This window comes from Sitophilus oryzae, unplaced genomic scaffold (assembly GCF_002938485.1).
Source record: "Sitophilus oryzae breed Bouriz unplaced genomic scaffold, Soryzae_2.0 scaffold_1745_pilon_pilon, whole genome shotgun sequence".
In the NCBI taxonomy this organism is placed as follows: domain Eukaryota; kingdom Metazoa; phylum Arthropoda; class Insecta; order Coleoptera; family Curculionidae; genus Sitophilus; species Sitophilus oryzae.
In genome coordinates, this window is record NW_022146441.1 from 127,439 (window position 1) to 151,169 (window position 23,731).

Below are 23,731 nucleotides of genomic sequence, written 5' to 3' on the forward strand. Positions count from 1 at the left end.
ACACAATAACTGATCAATAAATAAACTTCATTAAATATTTAGTATTAAAACATTGATACCCTTGGAGAAATGGTGAAGCTTTAAAATTTTCTTTTACTGCAAATTTCTCAATAAAATTGAAAATATTTCAAAAACGGCAAAGGTTTAAGTATAATAAATCTTAATCAAATTTACCTTTATTTTAATCGTAGAAACTAAAAGCTCTTAATAATATACAGGGTGTTCCATTTAAAAAAATACAACTTTGATATTTTTTATTTATTTGGGACACTCTGTATCTTGTAAAAATATTTTTAAATTGTAGCTCTAATAGTCCTTCAACGAACCAAAGAACTTACAATTTGTAAAAATCTCATCGTTTAGCTACAATACTTTTTGGCTATTAAAAATTTTAATCTTAATTTCGTTTCAGAAACCAAAAAAATACCATTTTGTTTATTTTGGGAACTGATTAATTTTTTTATTGCTATATGGATTATTTTTCATTAAAAGTCACTAAAACGTCACTAAAAGATTAATTGGTGTAAACAAATTTTAACGGGTCGGAGATATGTTGATTTGGTGCTAGAACCAATCGTTAGTCTTTGGAGAGCTGCGATTGGGGATTAACTAAATTAATTCAACTTCATATAAAATATATATATTCAAATAAATACAGGGTGTTTCAAAACAAATGCGAAAAACTTCAGCAGGCGATTTCTTGTTCAAAATAAAGGGTAGTTTGCTTTGTAAACGTTGTTTAAAAAGTCAACCATTAGGGAGATATCGCGGTACAAAGATGGCGGAAAAATAATGTTTTTATTTTTTATCTTGAAAACGAAAAGAGATAGACTAATAAAATTTTATGAAAGCATTACTGTTATGAAAACACACTTTCTGGTAATTTTTTCACTTTTTTAAAATGAGTGGAAGGGGTTGAAATAAACTACCCCTATCATTCTTGTTAACGAAATTTAAAGAAAAATCTTATCAAACACATGCAAAAAAATTAATTTAGTTTAGTTTGTTTATATACTTTTTTATCTCTTGTATTTTTTTTATGAAACTCACCGATTTGAAATTAAAAAATAAAATGTAAAGCATTACATGTCAGGACTAAAAATATTTTTAGATTAAGAATCTAGTGATAATAATGATAATAATAATAATCTAGATAATAACGTATTGCAGTAGGGTAATGTCAAATAAAACAATATTAGAAACATCCTAAAAAGTGAGTGACAGCGGCCGACTAGATTTTTTCCTAAAAAAATTACAGCTGCCCACTAGATTCTTTATCTAAAAATGTTTTTTGTCCTGACATGTAATGCTTTACATTTTATTTTTTAATTTCAAATCGGTGAGTTTTATCAAAAAAACACAAGAGATAAAAAAAGTTTCTAAATAAACTAACTATCAAAATTATTTTTTTTTGCATGTGTTTGATAAGATTTTTCTTTAAATTTCATTAACAGGAATGATAGGGGTAGTTTATTTCAACCCCTTCCACTAATTTTAAAAAAGTGAAAAAATTACCAGAAAGTGTGTTTTCATAACAGTAATGCTTCCGTAAAATTTCATTAGTCTATCTCTTTTCGTTTTCAAGATAAAAAATAAAAACATTATTTTTCCGCCATTTTTGTACCGCGATATCTCCCTAATGGTTGACTTTTGACCCAATGTTTATGAAGCAAACTACCCTTTATTTTGAACAAGGAATCACCCCCTCAAGTTTTTCGCATTTGTTTTGAAACACCCTGTATATGTATTTTAATTCAAACGTTTAACGGTCTAGATGTTTCACCAATATAATAATTAGGTTTCAAGTCATTTTAATGACTATTTTTAGTATTTTATGAAACTTTATTATTAAGATATTGAAAATGGGCATAATTTTATTAAGATATTTTAAAAATCTGATGTTTTATTTATTTAGTATTAATTTTATGACAATAATTAAAAGCCTTTCGAGGACTAAAAATGTTATCGTCAAACGTATAGCTTATTAATTATTGACACAACCCAATGAATGATTTTTTGTTTAAATTAAATATATTCCTTTCCTTGAGGGCCCCGTTGATATAGGACAACATTGTACCTGTTATCTGTCACCCAAAAATGCCAAAAATAACTGATAATTATAATTTATTTACATTGTCAATAAAAGATAAACGAATTGAGGAATATTTACCTCTTTAAAGAATTTGATTTTTAATTATAAAATCCGTATAAAAATTGATATCAAAAAAAGTTGATATCAAAAAAAGCTAATTTATGATGATTTTTATGGCTAAGTCACAAATTACCTATAACAGATGCGAAAGAACACCGAATTACGCGTTCAGGTTTCTGTGACCTTCAGAAAGAGTTCATAGACAATCCGCATCAATGTATAGTTTGGGTTATTATTTGTTTGGGTGAAAATAATCTGCACCAATATGTTATCGAGGCATACAAAAAGGTCCACAGACTTCGAGACATACGAAAAATCAAGTCCATTTAGCGTGTATCGCAATTTTCAGACCTTAAAAATTAGTTTTTTATAGCTATAGCAACTGCAGCGACTATGAAAAAAACTGTGTGATTTTCATAGAAAATAAGGGCACCTGTAATTCATTTGAGAATGTTATAAATCGTTAAAAGAGGTTTCAAATCTCTTAGATTTCTATTAATATTAAATAAATTTTATTAAAAATTGAACTAAAATTGTTAGTATCATTAAAAAACTTCAAATTCAAAAATTGTATCAGTCAAATTCCCTCATTTAAGATGAATATTAAAGTAAGTATAAATACAGCTCATTCTAAGCTCTACTTATCTTTAAGAAACATTTAAATCATTGTTGCAATTGGGCCTTAATGCCATTTCGAATGAACAATAGTATTAATAATGTACATTATAATAATAATAAATTTGATATCATAGTGTGTATTAAAACTACTAAAATACTTTTAAATTGGTATTATATTAACAACTTTTGTTTTTTAATCCAAAAAAAAGTTACCAATTTTCTCAATCAAAATATTTGTGGTCCTGAAAAGGACCTTCGTTTTCCCATGTTCGTCAAGGTAGGTAGATAAACGGTAAAAAAACAGGATAATGAAATTTAAAAAATTACAAAAATTGTTCAAAAGTGCCTCCCTCTTGCATTAAACAATAACCCAAACGATCATAAAATCCCCTCCTCACATTGGATAACATATCAGGGGTGACAGTGTCAAAGGCATTAAATATTTTCTGCCTTAACTGCTCCAAGTTTTGAATTTCTTCATGGCCGTAAATTTTAGATTTTATGTACCCCCATAAAAAGAAATCATTCACCGAGAAGTCAGGTGAAATTAAACGTCAGTCTAAACAAAACTGTCATTTTTGAAAACTTGTCAAAATTTGGACACACGCTAAATGGACTTGATTTTCCTATGTCTCGAAGTCTGTGGACTTTTCTGTATAATCTCACAGTAATTTAATAGATTGCTCGTCATATTATATCAGCTCGTAGGAGATTAGGAAAAAAAAAGATATTTATAGTATAAAAAATTAATTTATTTAACAAAATTTAATTAAAGATGTGACAAAATAGTTACATTTCTATTGGTTCTATCGGACTTTTTTCGACTATATAAATCTTTATTTTTTGTAAACTTTAATGCATAAAATATTTTCAATCTAATAAATAATTTATGATGTAAATAAGAGAAATTTCTCACATGGGTGGTCAAATTCTATAGTTTTCATTATATCAAACAGCCTCTGAATGTTTTTTCAGTGGAAAACTCATCAAAAATTTAATATAAATAATTTTTCCAGCCTGTAAATAAAATAGAACAAATTTTTCCACTTTCATGATCAAAGGCTTTAAATGGGTAACAATTTTCAGAGTTATCCAAAGATTCGGATTCTTTTGCAAATTTTAGACAAATATCACATTGATGTATTTGAAGACCCTTTTTAATGATGTAGTCAAACATAATTAAAGGCATTTTGAGTCGAAAACATTTCTCAGAGGCTGTTTGATACAGCATATGTAAGTTAACTGAAAGCATTTTTTAAAATATATAGAATTATACAGGGTGTCTCCAAAAAAAGTTACAAATCAAAGTTGTGTTTTTTCTAACGCTACACCCTATATATTAATTGATTTTCGGATTCTAGGAAAAAAATAAAGGTTAGTTTTATTAAAGAGGCATATACCTAAAATCTAAGGATTTTGACATATTTCATATTTTGTTGTGAAAATGAAGAGTAAATTTTAAATTTCGATAGCAGCTACCTAAATTTTAATTGACCTTGTATAGCCTTATATTTAATTACAGTAACCATTGTATGTTAAGGCAAATCGAAATTTGACCCGAAAAGTTATACAGGGTGAGACAAAATTAATATGGAACATTAGTCACTTGTAAAAGCAAGTTACTCCTTTATTTTAAATGGAACACCCAGTATATTATTCCGGTGATCAATAATAGGAAATTTACATATCTTCAAAATATTATAAAGGTTGCCTACAACTCAGACAAAGATTTTCCTAGATATTTTAATTTAAGATTAATTGCAGGACTCTGTATATTTTCCAAAAATTTAAATCTTGACTAACGCTAACTAATCTAAATCTAATACATCACAAATAACCTCCAACATTATTATCTGTTACAAATAACCAATACAAACACACTTAAAAATATCCTTAATTAATATTACCCATTAGAACTATTTTTTTTCTCTCTTAAAAAAAACAAGACTGTATACATCAACTTGAAAAAAAAACAAACAAATAAATAAACAAGGCGTTAAAAGCCTTTTCAAGGTTCAACCTTAGCATCAATATCAACCCTCTAGACCAGGCAGACCTTGGTAGATTTTGTCCATCTTCCGAAGATTTTTGAACGAAGATCACTTTCACTATTAGAGCTGGGTACGACCTGGTATAAATAGTGCGTGAAGATGGGTACCGTGAGATAGAAGTGCGGCAGTTCTTCGTCGATCTGTTTGTTAGTTTTTTGTAGTTTGTGAGGGTGTGATACGTTGTTGAAAATGAGAGGTTTCTTGGTAAGGGTTTGAAGAAAATTGAGTTTTTTAGTGAAAACGATTTTTTTGGATCGAAATTTTTGTATTTTTTTAATAATTTTTTGTTTTTTTTACTCCACTTAAATGGAATTAGTTTGGATATGGCGTTTGCCGCCTCAGCCTGAATATCTGTTGGTAATTTACTTATTTCGTTTTGAGCCATTTCTGCAGGGTGGGCATGATTCAAATCAAATGATTTAAATCATGATTTAAATCGTGATTTAAATCAAGTGATTTTTTTAAATTTTAATTAGCAGTTAAGGCAGAAAATATTTAATGCCTTTGACACTGTCACCCCTGATATGTTATCCAATGTGAGGAGGGGATTTTATGATCGTTTGGGTTATTGTTTAATGCAAGAGGGAGGCACTTTTGAACAATTTTTGTAATTTTTTAAATTTCATTATCCTGTTTTTTTACCGTTTACCCATTACCTACCTTGACGAACATGGGAAAACGAAGGTCCTTTTCAGGACCACAAATATTTTGATTGAAAAAATTGGTAACTTTTTTTGGATTAAAAAACAAAAGTTGTTAATATAATACCAATTAAAAGTGTTTTAGTAGTTTTAATACACACTATGATATAAAATTTATTATTATTATAATGTACATTATTAATACTATTGTTCATTTGAAATGGCATTAAGGCCCAATTGCAACAATGATTTAAATTTTTCTTAAAGAGAAGTAGAGCTTAGAATGAGCTGTATTTATATTTACTTTAATATTCACCTTAAATGAGGGAATTTGACTGATACAATTTTTGAATTTGAATTGTTTTTAATGATACTAACAATTTTAGTTCAATTTTTAATAACATTTATTTAATATTAATAGAAATCCAAGAGATTTGAAACCTCTTTTAGCGATTTATAACATTCTCAAATGAATTACAGGTGCCCTTATTTTCTATGAAAATCACACAGCTTTTTTCATAGTCGCTGCAGTTGCTATAGCTATAAAAAAACTAATTTTTTAAGTTGTGAAAATTGCGACACACGCTAAATGGACTTGATTTTTCGTATGTCTCGAAGTCTGTGGACCTTTTTGTATGCCTCGATAACATAATGGTGCAGATTATTTTCACCCAAACAAATAATAACCCAAACTATACATTGATGCGGATTGTCTATGAACTCTTTCTGAAGGTCACAGAAACCTGAACGCGTAATTCGGTGTTCTTTCGCATCTGTTATAAGTAATTTGTGATATTATGGCACTAAAAGAGATGCAAATACCGAAATAAATACATTTAATCATGTGATTTAAATCAAAAAATCAACTTTTTTAAAACTTTACAATAAATCGAAAAATAAATGTAAAAGTTATAAAAATGTATCCTAGAAAACTATAAAAAAGATTTCTATAACAAATTTACCCTATGTCTATTCATTATGTACTAGTGAAAAAAAAAACGCTGTTCGAATACATTACATTCGCAACCTCTAATGCAGAAAAAGGTTCTTTAGATGTTAGACTATATCTTCAAATCGTTGTCAGAAAATACGCTGTTTTATATATTTTTTGAAACAGCTGTATATTGATGAAGATAACTTCTGCCTTCATCAATTTATCTTCTAGTTCTTTTCAAATTAAACATTACAAATAATTTTTTAATCAATTTCAAACGTTGCAAATGATATAATAAAAAGTAATACCTTGGTTTCTATGCTTTTTTTGCTTAATCAAAATTAATCGAGATAGAGTGGCTAGAAGCTTGGGGACAGCTTTCATTAAAACATTTTTTTCAAAGCCCTTACTGATTCTTCAAAATTTGGAAAAAAAACTTTATTTATATTCTTCATGAATTTAAAATCTTTGGCTCGAAAAAGTGAGAGTGGATCGGGATGATTTTTTCTAAATGGAACACCCTGTATATTATTGCATTTTTGGTTTCATTTCTGATCACTTTACATAATCCTGAAATGTTAGTCAATATATTTTGAGAGTTTCAGAAATATCAATATATAAACAAAAAATTTCAGCCTTTTAAAAAAAATATTAAAAATACAAGAAATGTCCTAAAATCAAAACTACACCAGGTATTTACTATAGTTGATCTGTACTTACTTTTGCTATAAATATCGTACTCTTATACCATACAGGGTCTTCAAAATGCTATGCCAAACTTTCAAAAATATAAAAAATGTTAATTTTTTAATTCTCCATCTAACAATGAAAAATAACAGGGTGTTCCGTTTAAAAAAACGAAGAGTTTGATTAAAAATTTGATGACAAGGGCTTGACCTCGCCAACATTACCATCGATTGTCATTTCCCGGCCGTGTTTGACGCCGTTTTTTTTTTTATTGAATGGTATTTTAAATTTGAAATACCCACATTAACTTAAAGTATTTTTTAAATTTTGAGCCATGTGAAAATTTAGATTTATTCTATCTCTATCAAGTACAAGTGGTACTATTTCTATGCAATTAATATTGTTAAATAATTTTTAAAAATGTCATACTTATATATGATTACACTTTAAGTGACTCTTTAAATCAAACATATTAAAAATATATTTCAAAAAAAATATTTCTTTAGATGATTTTAAATTATTCTCATTTTAAAATAGTATACATACTTAATACTATTAAAAATTAAAATCAATAAAAGAATGAAACTTAGCTTAAATATATGTGCACTTGTTTAAGACTCATCCTGTATGTGGTTATGATTGATGACTTTTTTGATTTAATACTTATTTACTTTTTGTAAAATTCAAAATTACATTGTAGATACCTGTATTGTTTTTTTCTCTTTGAATGTTTTTATGTAGTCTTATAGATTTGAGAAAATCTCTTTATAATCAATGACCTTTGTGTTTTTCAATTCGTTTTAACATTAATTAAAGGTCTGAATTCTAGGTTTTTAGAACACTTAAAGGTCTAATCGTTTATTTTCTAATGATCTTTAGCACAAAAAAAACAATTTTGTAGTTTGCAAAGATTCGGCAACAATTAGTAAACTCAAGATACAAAGTACAGGGTGTGGCGTAAATAACTTCAAGTATTTAAACCTAACTGGTAATATATTTTGACCTATACAGGATGAGTCCTAAGTAAGTGTAATAGCTATATTATGTATTTTCAATCAAGTTTCAATCAAGTGAAGTAAAAATACGTAATAATCAACAAAATTAGCAAGTGTTTTATTATATTTATTTCCCGAAGCCACACAGGAAACAAATGTTATAACATTAAACAAACGTTACAACATAGAAAGATGTACTGTGGAAACAATAAAATTCTTATAGCATCTAAGAAAGTGTGACTGTGTTCTCTTATGTCTTCCAATTAATGTCAAATGGTACTACAACATCGCAATGAAGAAAGTAAAAGTATCATTAATTTGTTTGTCTATTACGAAAAAAAAAAGAGATAGGTAGCCTAAGAATTAGTACCCGTTAAAACTAATTTAAATACTCGCGTTTTATTTTTTTATTGTATAAGTGTCTTTCTCAGGGATATAAAAATGTATCCTAGAGCAACTATTACTATATACAGGGTGTCCAAAATTCTATGGCCATATACAGGGTTGTTAACCACATACGACACGGAGTATTGTAGCTAAACGATCAGATTTTTACAAATTGTAAGTTTTGGGTTCGATGAAGGACTATTAGAGGTACAATTTAAAGATAATTTTACAAGATACAGAGTGTCCCAAATAAGTAAAAAATATCAAAGTTGTATTTTTTTAAACGGAACACCCTGTATATTATTACATTTTTAGTTTCTACGAATAAAATAAAGGTAAATTTGATTAAGATTTATTATACTTAAACCTTACCGTTTTTGAAATATTTTCAATTTTGTGAAATTGCAGTAAAAATTTTAAGGCTTCATTTCTCCAAGGTATCAAAGTTTTTAATACTAAATATTTACTGAAGTTTATTTACTGATCAGTTATTGTGTTGCAATAATAAAAATAATACTACCTTATACAGAGTGTCTAAAAATTTATTTTAAATAATTATTAGCTTCAAACGGCAATAACTTGTTTAATTTAAATGGAACACCCTGTATATTTTACGAGAATCAGATGCACAATTTAATTGTCTATCAAATTATGTTATACCATACCATTTTTTACCTATCTCTTTAAGTTTCCGTAGAAAATGCATTTTCTTGTAATTTAGAACTTATTTATCAATATACCCATGGACTATTGACATTTTAGATTATTTTTAAAGATGTACCAAATTTTTAAAGAGTACAGATACTAATATTGTCGATATAATTCGTTTATTTCATTAAAAAATAAAAAAAACTGTTTAAATATTTGTTAAAGAGGACCAATTAATATGATTCCAGTATTCAAACTACATTAACTGACTGCGTTGATTAATAATAATTGCTCCAAATACTAAAAAACTGAACAAAGACTTTAATTTGATAATTTATTATTATATTGATTTCTGACTCAAAAATCCACATTTATTTATAATAATTTATTAACGAACACAATTAAGTATGTCATTAATTAGTATATGGGCGTAAATAATGGTGTTATATTTAATTAATGGTATACTCTTTTATAAAGATTTAAATAGTTTTCTTTTTGCATACAAATGGGCTAGTAATATTGTCGTTTTGCTAGAAACGATAATATTACTAGTCTGTACATTTTGTACATTTGTTGCTTTAAAAACAATCTAAAATGTCAATATTCCATGGATATATTGATAAATGAGGTCTAAATTATAAGAAAATGCATTTTCTACGAAAACTTGAAGGGATAGGTAAAAAATGGTATAATACATTTTGATAGACAATTTAATTGTGCATCTGATTCTCCTAAAATATACAGGGCATTCCATTTAAATTAAAGAAGTTATTGCCGTTTGAAGCTAATAATGATTTAAAATAAATTTTTAGACACTCTGTATAAGGTAGTATTATTTTTATTATTGCAACACAATAACTGATCAATAAATAAACTTCATTAAATATTTAGTATTAAAAACATTGATACCCTGGGAGAAATGAAGCTTTAAAATTTTTACTACAATTTGACAAAATTGAAAATATTTCAAAAACGGTAAGGTTTAAATATAATAAACCTTAATCAAATTTACCTTTATTTTAATCGTAGAAACTAAAAATGTAATAATACACAGGGTGTTCCATTTAAAAAAATACAACTTTGATATTTTTTATTTATTTGGGACACTCTGTATATTGTAAAAATATTTTTAAATTGTAGCTCTAATAGTCCTTCAACGAACCCCACACTTACAATTTGCAAAAAATCTCATCGTTTAGCTACAATATTCCGTGTCGTATGTGGTGAACAAACCTGTATATAGAACTAGTTGAAAAAAATACTTTCTATTTTTTGTTTAATTAAATGAAAAACAAAAAATCCGGCGACGACAGTTTTTAGAAGTGCCAATTAGCTATATTTTAGTAAAAAAAACAACTTTCTAGAGCAAGCCATTACTTCAGTAGAGACGACATAGATAAACATTAGCATTTTATATACAGAGTGTCCCACTTAAGTGGATACAAGCCAATATCTTGGTTGTTTGTTGAGGAGACAGTATCCTGTTAAAAATCCCGTGATAATTTGAATGTTGTCCTTAATTAAATCAAGAAAAATCTCAGAAAATCAAGGTTGATGCAGTCTAACGAACCAATAAGGCACTTTGGTATAGAGGTAAATCATTGGGACACTCTGTATACAACAAGAGGCAAAGACCGTCAACCGTTTAGGTCCTCGAACTTGGGCAGCTCTCGTCGAGATGAAAAAAATACCGGTCGTGACACAGCCATGCAACGTAGTATCGCGTAGTACTATAAGAACTTTTACTTTTCATTCATTCTAACCTTTGTTTAGGTGGTTCTCGATGGTACAAGTCTTATATTAAAATTCATCGAGGTTCTATTTGATAGACAGGGCTTAAAATTTGAGTTTTCGAAGTTTTTGTATTACAAAATTCAAGAAAAAACTCGTATATGATTATTTTATTATTATTACAGTAGGTATTTCATTAAACTATAAATAACATTGACATTTTTCATTGTTACATCCGTCAATTATCAACTTTTGACTATTAGCTACATTAGAAATTGTGATGTTGCCAATATGTGCTCAACGCTTATCCAGAACACGATTCGCATGGCAACGAGAATACCAAAATCGACCGCCTTGCGTACGCGCTCACCGCTTTGAAAGCGTAACGTTTTTATGTCAAAGTTACAGAATACGGGCCCAGGTTTGCAAGTGATTGAGAGAGTTCGACAATACAGGGTGTCCCAGAAAGAAGTGCAAGTATTTTAACTGGGAGTATAGTTCAACCCCCCAGCAAAAAGTCTATGAGTTTTTTTTCGCGAAAAATAAAATAATTTCTTGATAAAATGGCAACATTCGTAGTAGATTAAATTTACAAGAAAGAAAATCCAGAAAAGATCCAGTGGTTCGATTTTTTTGAAATCTTTAATGTAAAATAACTCCGTTATTTTGTACTTATTTGAAAAACGATAAAGAGAAAATATGTTTCTTTTATCGAGATCTACCACCCCCTAAAATACTTGCACTTATTTCTGGGACACCCTGTATATTCGTTTGAAATACAAAGGTTTTTTTTAGAATAGGTAAATATTAGTATGTCGTTAAGGAACACCCTGTACAGTTCTACAGTGTTTTTCTGTGAACAAATACATTTTACAACTAATGCACTTGTCTTGTTACTTTGCAACATATATACGTTACGAAAATGCCTATTATTCTTTCTAGTGAACCCCGTCTCGCATGTAAAATGCTTCTTCATAAGGCAATAAAATAAACTATGTTACGTGCCATTGTTTACTAGCGACATTGTTAGTTTACACGCGTAATATTATTTATCCTTGATTCTGACATCATAAAACCATTTTTATTGTTTTAATTGCTGATTTAAATCCTATTAAATAAAGTAGAACATTAAACAAACCTTAGAGCTCTAAGATCTTATCTTGTAAATGAAGAACAAAAAAAATGACTATAAAAAATGATGAATAAAAAATGACTTGTCCCTCGCTTAGATTTCTGGCACTCATTGCTCTTGTGACACCCTCCTTCCAAGTCTTCTTAGGTCTTCCACGTTTTCTTCGATGTTGGGGTATCCATTGCATAATTTGTTTTGGAAGTCGTGTGTCATCCATCCTCTGGACATATCCGTACCACATAAGTTGTTGGCGTTCGATGTCGGTTGCCAAAGATCCCTCTATTCCTATCCTCTGTTGGATTTTCTTCGTTTCGGACTCTATCTCTTCGGGAAATTCCTAATGTTCTTCTATGGCATCCATTTCTACCGCTTCCAGTTTTTTTCGGTTGGCTTCCGTTATTCGCCAAGTCTCTGCACCATAAAGTAAACTGCTCTTTACCAGGGTCTGGTATATATTGATCTTCCGTTTCTTCCCTATTTCATTACTCCAAAATACTCCATTCAGACAGCCAATTGTTCTTCTAGCTTGTGATATTCGTTTTTTAATTTCTTTGTCATCTTTAGCTGTTCTATCAAATATCACTCCTAGATAGGTGTAGTCATTGCAGGCTTCTATCTCTTCATTTTCTAGATGTACGTTAGATAGTTCTGCACCAATAGGTAGATATTTAGTTTTTCCTGTATTCATTTCCAAACCCCATCGTTGATATTCCTCTTGTAGTTTCCTTGTCATGTACTCCAAATCATCTTTATCGTTGGCCATAAGAACTTGATCATCTGCGAACTGCAGGGTATATAGACAGGTATGTCCCAAATTAATGCCCATTCCATTACATTTTCTCTTTCATTGTCTCAAGGCCTTTGCTACATATATTTTAAATAATGTGGGAGAAACACAACATCCTTGTCGTAGATATTTATTGACAAAGAATCTTCCAGGTAATGTGTTGCCTATTTTAATTTGTGATTTCGATTCTTCGTACAAGTTTTTCAGAGCTCTAATTAAGGTGTAGTTAATGTTGGTGTCCTGTAGTACCTTGAATAGTCTGTTCACTGGAACGGTATCATATGCTTTGTGAAGGTCAATGAACATGAGGTGTGTCTCCTGACCAATACTACTTTTTTTCTCTATTAGTTGTTTCAGACAGAAAATATTATCGGTACAGGTTCTCCCAGTCCGAAAACCAGATTGTTCCTCCTCTTCTTGTTGTTGGTATTCCTGTTCTATTAAATCTCTAAGGATCCGTCCGTATAATCGACTTAGGGTACTTGTTACTGATATACCTCTATAGTTGGAGCACACTTGTTTATTTCTCTTTTTGTGGATTGAGGATATATAGGCGATTTTCCACTCTTTTGGTATTGGGGCGCCGTTCAAGAATCTATTTATACACCAGGTGAATTAATTAAGCAAATTAAGCAAAGGTGTAATATTTCTATGCAAAATACAAATTGGTAGCGTTGTTGGTTTGGTTTGAAATAAAACAGCGAGTTACTGATGCTGTAGGAGGAGGAATTTTAACAGTCCAAAGGATTGGAATTAAAAGGATCGTAACTGGTGAAGATTTCAAGAAAAAATGAATCAATGAATCAAAATAAAATTTTCTAAACAATATGAACTAATCTCAGACACACCCTGAAACTCATATTTGACAAATAATAATGATGACGTAACGGTGAACGGTGAACGATTGCTGGATAGTCTATATATTCACTATAATGTTTGAGTCACCCTAATTTATTCAAATATTCCTAACATAATTCTTATAACAATTGATCCACAAAAATTCAGAGAATGCCAAATTATCAAAAAATAATCCTCAATTATTATTTCTTACTGGAAAATTACAAAATATAATCAGAATACCTGTTTTTATTTATCTGTTGATTTTTCATTAAAGAATTTTAAGAGTCAATTTTACTAGCCGAAAAAGTAGCAAAATAGGCGTTCGGCATTTAACGTTTTATGTAAAACTGGCAGATTTCTGCAATATAATATACAGGGTTGTTCACCACATACGACACGGAGTATTGTAGCTAAACGATTAGATTTTTACAAATAGTAAGTTCTGGGTTCGTTGAAGGACTATTAGAGCTACAATTTAAAAATATTTTTACAAGATACAGAGTGTCCCAAATAAGTTAAAAATATTATAGTTTTATTTTTTTAAATGGAACACCCTGTATATTATTCTAGTTTTAGATTCTACGATTGAAATAAAGGTAAATTTGACTAAGGTTTATCACACTTAAACCTTACCGTTTTTGAAATATTTTCAATTTTATGAAATTGCACTAAAAATTTTAAGGCTTTATTTCTCCAAGGGTATCAAAGCTTTTAATACTAAATATTTACTGAAGATTATTTATTGATCAAATATTGTGTTGCTATAATAAAAAATTTACTACCTTATACAGAGTGTTCAAAAATTTATATTAAATAATTACTAGCTTTAAACGGCAATAACTTGTTTAATTTAAACGGAACACCCTATATATTTTACATGAATCACATGCACAATGTAATTGTCTATCAAATTGTATTATATCATTTTTTACCTATCTCTTCAAGTTTTTGTCGAAAATGCATTTTCTTATAATTTAGACCTCATTTATCATTATACCTATGAAATATTGACATTTTAGATTATTTTTAAAGATGTAACAAATTTTCAAAGAGTACAGATACTAATATTGTCGATATAGTTCGCTTATTTCATTAAAAAATAAAAAAAACTGTTTAAATATTTTTTGTTAACAAGGACCAATTAATATGATCCGAGCATTCAAACTACATTAATTGACTGTTTACGTTGATTAATAATATTTGCTCCAAATACTCAAAAACTGAATTTTGTGTGTGTATTAGACAGTGTGGTAAAAAGTAACACTTTATATATTTTATTTCATTTTTTGACGAATGCTTATTTATAAAAACAGAAACGTTCATCTTCATAACTTATTATTATATTGATTCTGAGCCAAATTCACACACACATTTATTTAGAATACTTTATTAATTAAACTAAAACTAATTTTTGGTCGGAAATAATGGATATGTATATTTAATTGGTATACTCTTTAACAAAGATTTAAATAGTTTTTTTTTGTATACCAATGGACTTTGTACATATATGTTGCTTTAAAAAAATCTGAAATGTCAATATTCCATGGGTATAGTGATAAATAAGGTCTAAATTATAAGAAAATGCATTTTCTACGAAAACTTGAAGAGATGGGTGAAAATGGTATAATACAATTTGATAGACAATTATATTGTGCATCTGATTCACCTAAAATATATAGGGTGTTCTATTTAAATTAAACAAGTTATTGCCGTTTAAAGCTAGTAATTATTTAATATACATTTTTGGACACTGTATAAGGTAGTAAAATTTTTATTATTGCAACACAATATCTGATCAATAAATAATCTTCAGTAAATATTTAGTATTGAAAACTTTGATACCCTTGGAGAAATGAAGCCTTAAAATTTTTACTGCAATTTCATAAAATTGAAAATATTTAAAAAACGGTAAGGTTTAAGTGTGATAAACCTTAATCAAATTTACCTTTATTTCAATCGTAGAATCCAAAAATAGAATAATATACAGGGTGTTCCATTTAAAAAAATACAACTATAATATTTTTTAATCGTTTGGTACACTCTGTATCTTGTAAAACTATTTTTAAATTGTAGCTCTAATAGTCCTTCAACGAACCCAAAACTTACAATTTATAAAAATCTAATCGTTTAGCTACAATATTCCGTGTCGTATGTGGTGAACAACCCTGTATAAAACTATTCGGAAGTACAGAGTAATAGACTATACTAAATTATCCAGAAAGAATTTACTAGAAAAACAGTGAAATTACCAAAATTATTCTTAAAATTCAAAATTATATACTAGAATGGTTACAAAAAAAACACTAAAACATATTTTTTGTTTACTTTATTTTTCTTCATTAACATATTATAAATTTGAGGTAAGGAACATAAGAATTTGACGAATAAAGAAGGACTGTTTTTATTGCTATTGTCATTATATTTAACAGCTATAATAATAATAATGAATTAAACACGACACAGATCCTGGCCTGTATAATTGACCTGATTTAGTGCCTTCGGAGAAACGAAAATGAAAAATATCATGCCCCTGTATATCTTTCACGTATTTTTTGTGAAAGTGCTTTTATCTCTATGGTAAAGTCGTTAGATTAAACAAGGAAGGATGTATTATAGACTTTAAATTATGTAGACAGCTCACTGCAATATAAATTCGTCAAAAGAAAGTAACTTCATATGCATGATCGAAAAAATAAACGTCGTCAAAGATGGCTAGGAAAAGACAATCGATGATAATTTTGGAGAGGCCAATCTCTAGACGTCATTTACTAAAAATTGGTCAAGTGCGAGTCGGACTCGGGCACGAAGGGTTCCGTACCATTCATTATCTATACAACCTTAGACATATATTATTATAAACTTTTTTTTCGATTTAGCTGAAATTTTGAATGCGCATAAGTAATTTAAAAAAAAATGAAGAAACACATTACTAAAAACTGTATTAATCAATAATAAATATGTAAAAAGTAAAAATAAATATGTAAAAATTAAAAAAAACGATTAAAAAAAGTCGCTTTGACTAGGATTCGAACCTGCCTTACTGAGACTTACTGCCTTACTGAGAACTTGAAAGATTCTATGTACAATTCTTACTTAAAAGATAATGTTTAGAGAAAGTACTTTTTTATTTATAAACATTTATTTAATTCTGTTTTTAGTATTTGTTCTTATAGCGGCAACATAGATACAGTATCTGTAAAAATTTTAACTGTCTAGCTATAACGGTTCATAAGATAGACCTTTGCGACAGACGGACGGACGGACGGATAGCGAAGTCTTAGTAATAGGGTTCCCGTTTTTACCCTTTCCCATTCACATTCGGATATGTCTCAAAAGCTTCTTAGACTCCAAGAGGAAGCTAATAATGTCGGTCTTCAAATCAACGTGGCGAAAACCAAAGAAATGAGGTCAAATACTCCCAACAACCAAACTCTATACCTCTCCAACCGAGCCATCGAAAGAGTTGATGAATTTCAGTACCTGGGAAGTATAGTTCACAGCGATGGGGGCACAGAGAAAGATATAGAGGAAAGGATTTTGAAGGCACAAAGAGCTTTTGGCATGCTTACACCTGTGTGGAACTCCTCTATATATAGCAAAAAAACTAAAGTCCCGCTCTTCAATAGCAATGTCAAATCTATTTTGCTTTATGGATGCGAAACATGGAAGGTTACGCGTGGTCTCATGGATCGCCTACAGGTGTTTGTTACAACAAGTGTCTTCGAAGAATATTGAGAATTTTCTGGCCCAATCAAATTAACAACGAAGAACTGTGGAGAAGAACATCACAAAATCGAATAGATATCGAAATTAAGAAAAGAAAGTGGGGCTGGATTGGGCACATTTTGCGCAGACCCCACTGAGATATCGCTAGACAGGCACTTGAATGGAATCCACAGGGAAGACGTGCCAGGGGAAGACCAAGGAATACCTGGAGAAGAACAGTAACCTCTGAAGCCCAAGAGGTCGGGAAAACATGGGGAGAGATCAAACAGACAGCTCAGAATAGGATCAGATGGAAACATCTCTTAGAAGCCCTATGTCCCACGAAGGGATGACGGGAACATATACACGTACCCAAAGGGTAAAAATATATATATATATATATATATATATATATATATATATATATATATATATATATATATATATATATATATATATATATATATATATATATATATATATATATATATATATATATATATATATATATATATATATATATATATATATATATATATATATATATATATATATATATATATATATTTATATTTTATATACTTTGGGTACGGAACCCTAAAAATGAAGTAATATAATAGTAAAAGAAGCCTAGGGCTTGACCTTACCGAAATTATCATCGGTTGTGATTTCGCAGCAGTCTTTGACGCAGTTTTTTTTTCTCTCAGCGTTCCTAAAAATCCGGTGATAATAATAATATTTTCCTCGAATAAAGATGAAACTAGCTGTATTAGAATTTTTTTCGAATAACAAAAACATGTTAAAAATACCAAATTTCCTTCCATTTTCAGATACAAACTTTGGCAATCTGCTGTCTAGCGTCCGTGTCTTTAGGCGGAAAACTCACCAAGCGTGATGGTAAGTATAGTATACACGTGTATTGTTCGTAAATATCATAATTATTTCCATCATACCTAGAGTTATATAAAGGAAAAGAAAAATTCGAGAAAAATGATGCCACAGTTCGTATTTTGTAACACGGATAAAATTTCTTTTATACACTTATAACAAAAGATCTAATAATAAAAAACCTCTTTATTTCTCATTGTTTTTTAAGATAATTTTTTGAGTATACCGAAAATAGACTTTTAATAACAATAAACAGACTTTGAACTCATTAAAAATTGAAGCACTGGTAAGTTTTGTTAATAAATCTAATATAATGTTACGTTTTTCGTCGGTTCCGTGTGGATAGAAAGTCACAATTTATTTAAACACCAAATAACGGTTGATGGTTCTGTTCATGCGTTCAACCATCCCATCGGATTGTAGATGCAGAGCAGTCGTCCTGGTCTTGCGGATGTTAAGGACCTCACAGACGCCTTGGAACAGATTGGACTCAAAGTTTCTTCCCTGATCTCAATGCAGCTCCATGGGAACACCAAACCTGCAAATCCATTCCTTAACAAGAGCATCAGCAATGGTGGACGCTTCTTGATTTGGCAACGCGTAGGCCTCGACCCATTTGCTGAAGTAATCCATTACTACCACAATGTATTTGTTGCCATCGTTCGTCTCCGGGAAAGGACCAGCCACGTCGATCGCTATTCGTTCGAAAGGACTGCCTATATTGTACTGGCGCATTGGAGCTTTACCACGCTTTTGTGGTCCATTGATAGCAGCGCAAACGTCGCATTTCTTGCACCAGGCCCTCACGTCATCTGTGCAGTTCACCCAATAGAACCGTTCACGCAGCTTGCCAAGGGTCTTGCTAACACCAAGATGTCCACCGCTGGTTCCATTGTGAACTTCCGCCAAGACTTCCGGGACCCTCTTCTTTGGAATGACGATCTGCGTTCTCTCTTCTTGTCCCTCTGGTCTCTCAATCACACGGCGAAGTAATCCGTTATCTATTGCCAATGAATTCCACTGGGACCAGTACGACTTCACGTTCGGCGAATATCTGCAAACTTCCTTCCACGTTGGTCTCTGGTCCGCGTTTTTCCAGTTAATCACCAAGCCCAACTCTGGATCACTGATTTGGTCATTTGCAAGATCTTCGGTTTGCCAACTATCACCAACCACAGTGGTCCTTTCACTTCTTTCTCTTCTTTGCAACGATTTCCCATCTGTCCGCAATTCCAACAGCGAATCGATCCCCCCTTCTTGCTCATATACTGATCCAGTACTTTCCGCACAATCCTTTCCACTTTGTAATCGTCGGAACTCTCCTCAACAGCCCGCAACAATCCTAGAGACCTAGAGCATTCTTTCGCGGCCTCAAATTCCAGGCACGTGCTAGGGCATCTCCCAAATGCGTTGGATGAGCTAAAAGAAGTGTTTGCCTTGTCTCGTTGTCACGTAAACCATCAATAAAAGCCTGTACTGTCAAGGCGAGCAAGGCGGACTATTTCAGCTTGATATTCTCTTAGAGTTTCATTAGGCTGCTGAACACGATTTTTGAGCTGGGAATGGTGGACATGTTCCAAATGAGCTTGGCCGTACCTCATTTCTAAATGTCGTACCAATTGCTGATAATCTCCCTGTTTCGATGGTGACAGTGTCTGCAGGATGTCAGTCGCATCGCCTCGCAGTGCGACAGTCAAAGCGGTAGCCTTTTCAGTGATTGTCCATCCGTTCGCTCTCGCAGCGGCCTCGAACTGGCAAAAATAATTGGCCCAAGCGGTTTTTCCGTCAAACTGTGGAGGTTTCATAACTGATTTTGATGCATACCTATTTTCGACTAGTTTCGGTCCCTCCGATGTTTCTTGACATTTTGGTGAATTTGCCTTTGCTATTTCTTCTCGCAAAATTTCGATTTTTCTATTTATATCTTCCTCAATCTCTGTTATTTTATTGTTAAAACTTTCTTCCAAAATTATTATTTTATTATTAAACCTGGCCTGTATATATTTAGAATTTTCTATAATCTTATCTTCTAATTTTTGTGAATTTTCTGTGATTTTATCACTGATTTTATCTTCTAAATTAACTTCCAAGTCAGTTATTTTACTATTCAAATTGTCGTTTAAATTGTCTTGCAAATTTTTTAATGACGAGTCAAGGCCACTTTCCAGCTCGAAGTAAAATGTGTCAGGTCCTCGCCTTCCTCCACCAAAACGTCTCTTAGTCTAGCTTGCAAAATGCGTTTTTTCCATCTGTCTCGCATTCCCTCTCTTCCAGTATGCATTTTAATTCGGACACTTTCAAGTGTTTCAACAATTTCTTCGGAGCCATTGTTAGTCTTTTTATTTTTCTAGTCTATCACACACGCCACACTTGACACCAATTGTTACGTTTTTCGTCGGTTCGGTGTGGATAGAAAGTCACAATTTATTTAAACACAATTTATTTAACACTAATTAACAAAAACAATAACGATTAAAAGACTATTTATAACTTATTTACAATTTATCTAATTATTTATCTAACAGAAATTTATTTTGAATTAGCGCGGCGATTGTAACTGTACGCGTCGATCGGTTATTTATCTCTGTCTCCCTTAGGCCCCGGCGTCTGCTTATATAGGAGAGAAACAGACAATCCAGATTTGTCTAGTCAATTTTTATTCGTTTTTAGAACGTCGGCATCGCTGGGCGTATGAGTCATAGCCGATTGGCCAGGCCTAAGGCTGAGTTCACACGGCACGGGTCCGCAACAATAATATTAGGAAGTTAGCTGGAATAACTTGGGCCGACATAGCTACCAATAGATAACAATGAGCCGAACTAGATAGATAGTATCCAAATATGTGAGCGAGGCTAAACTATAATTAGAAATGTTTGAATAAACTGAGAATGACCATAATTATGTCAAATAATAATAAAAAATCGTTTCTTTTAGCTCCGCTAAGTGGAGGTTATCCATCTGGTGGACAGAGCAACAGCTACCTTCCTCCTTCCAACGGTGGAGGCTTCGGTGGAGGTTTTGGTGGAGGTAATGGTGGAGGATACAGTGCTCCTTCCTCATCCTATGGAGCTCCAGCTGCACCTTCCTCGTCTTACGGTGCTCCAGCTGCTCCATCGTCCTCTTACGGAGCTCCTTCCTTTGGAGGTGGTAACGGAGGTGGATTTGGGGGTAATACTCTTATTTCTTTCTTAGAGAGGTATAAAAAATTTAAAATTATTTTTTTTGTAACTTCTAATAGGTGGATCAAGTTACTCAGCTCCTTCAAGTAGCTATGGAGCTCCAGCAGCAGCTCCATCGTCCAGTTATGGAGCTCCATCATCTGGATCAGGCTTTGGAGGTATGAAATATGGACAATTTTAAATTAGATTAGATGTTTCAGGTCTGTTGGTCTGTTATTGCAACCGATTTTGGTCTATCATGGTTCTCTTCTGTATAACCAAACTAAAAACTATCTAATTACTTCTTGGTTATACTAATACATCTATCAATCCAGCAATACCACTTTATATATGATGTATACAGGATGAGAAGATTGAACAGGCAAATAAATTTATTTTCAGGTGGTTTTGGATCAGGAGGTGGTTTCGGAGGAGGTGCGCCATCATCAAGCTATGGAGCACCATCCAGGGGCAGAGGTAACGGAGGTAACGGTGGTTCCTCCAAGTACCTACCACCCTCAACCAGCTACGGTACCCCAGTAGGACCTTCCAGGTACTTATTCAATTATTTTTATTATTAGTTTTTTTATACAGGTTGTAAAATTTACACAGGTTGTCAAAATTATATTTCTTATGGCAAAAAACTCGCAGATATCAATTTTCATCCAAATTTAAAAAAAATAAAAATAAAACTTCTACACCCAGTATCTCCGAAATTAAGCATTTTAGGACATACATTTATACGAAATTTTTTAACTTATTTTTATCTGCAGAATATGCTGCCGAAGTTTCCAGAATACTGTTCGGACCACCCTGTATATTAAACTTTATAATATTAGTATTAAATTATGATTTTTTTTTATTTTTAGACCATCGTCTTCTTATGGCGCTCCTTCAAGACCATCCAGCTCCTACGGTGCTCCTTCAAAACCCAGCTCTAGCTACGGCGCTCCCTCAAAACCCAGCTCTAGCTACGGTGCTCCATCTTTCGGAGGCAGCAGCAACGGTTTCGGATCTTCTTCCAGTTCCTTCGGCGGTGGCAGCAGCTACTCTGCTCCTTCAAGCAGCTACGGAGCTCCGGCAGCCGCTCCTTCATCTAGCTACGGCGCTCCATCATCCGGAGGATCATTTGGAGGTAGCTACTCAGCTCCATCAAGCAGCTACGGAGCTCCAGCACCCGCTCCTTCATCTAGTTATGGCGCTCCTTCTTCCGGAGGCAGTTACTCGGCTCCTTCAAGCAGTTACGGAGCTCCATCCTCTGGAGGTTCGTTCGGAGGAAGCAGCAGTTACTCTGCTCCATCTAGCAGCTATGGAGCACCAGCAGCTGCACCTTCTTCGAGTTATGGAGCTCCATCCTCTGGGGGATCCTTCGGAGGAAGCAGCAGTTACTCCGCTCCATCTAGCAGCTATGGAGCACCAGCAGCTGCACCTTCTTCAAGTTATGGAGCTCCCTCTTCGGGAGGATCATTTGGAGGAAGCTACTCGGCTCCTTCCAGTAGCTATGGAGCACCGGCAGCTGCTCCTTCATCCAGTTATGGCGCTCCATCATCTGGAGGATACAGTTCTGGAGGTAACGGAGGTGGACAGAGCTACTCAAGCAACGGAGGTTACGTTTATTGAGTTGGATACGGATAGAGAAAAACAGATTTGCCGATGAGATGTTTGTACATAACGAAGTATATAGCTTTAATTTATTACTTTTTTCACGAGGATTCTGCAGTATTATAGAGTAATGTAAGAAGTAAACGAGTAATAGGTGTGATGTTTATTGAAGAACTCTTTGAAATAAATTCAAAACTTGTTCTTTAAGGGTTAATATTAATGGTTTAAAAAAATGTGTAATCTATTAAAAAGTTCTTTAATAAAAAGCCAACCTAACCTATCGAATATTTTTGTACCAACTTGTAAAAATGAAATATATATTTTTAAATTATAATATTGTTTTATTTATTTATTGCTTTTTTCCAAACAGTTTAACAAAATTTTTCGATTTGAATAATTTTACTGCAAAAGAAGAATCTGCACTATAAAATTTAACAGCGTCATTATAGCATGTTAAGATCATGTAGCATCTTCTTTATCATAAATAATAAGGATTCTCTGCACCCTACAGGGTGTCATTGAAATGGTGTAAAAAAAATCGGGGGGTGATAGTACTCCTAAAAATAGTAAAAAAAGTTGAGGGCACTTTCCGCTTTTCCAAATAATTATTCAGTATCACGATTTGAAGTGTGTTCAGTGAGAAGTTAATTTTAAGTTTGTGCAACTATATTGCTATTTTTTTTTGCCTTGCCACTTTTCATCTCGCTAGCTCATCTGTTGTGCTCAGTTTTATTTCAAAAATAAGTTTATAACAAAATAAAAACTATAAAAATAA

The 23,731-nt window shown here is 31.7% G+C and overlaps 1 protein-coding gene across 1 annotated transcript; it reads left to right on the forward strand.

The window, feature by feature from the left end:
- The first annotated feature begins 4,752 nt into the window (after positions 1-4,752).
- Positions 4,753-23,287, forward strand: LOC115882025 (pro-resilin-like). Its single transcript, XM_030899846.1, has 6 exons — positions 4,753-5,025; positions 18,139-18,205; positions 21,131-21,364; positions 21,435-21,533; positions 21,757-21,907; positions 22,224-23,287. Exons 1-6 carry the CDS (start codon positions 5,011-5,013, stop codon positions 22,972-22,974), a joined length of 1,317 nt encoding a protein of 438 aa, XP_030755706.1. The 5' UTR covers positions 4,753-5,010; the 3' UTR covers positions 22,975-23,287.
- The last annotated feature ends 444 nt before the right edge of the window (positions 23,288-23,731 follow it).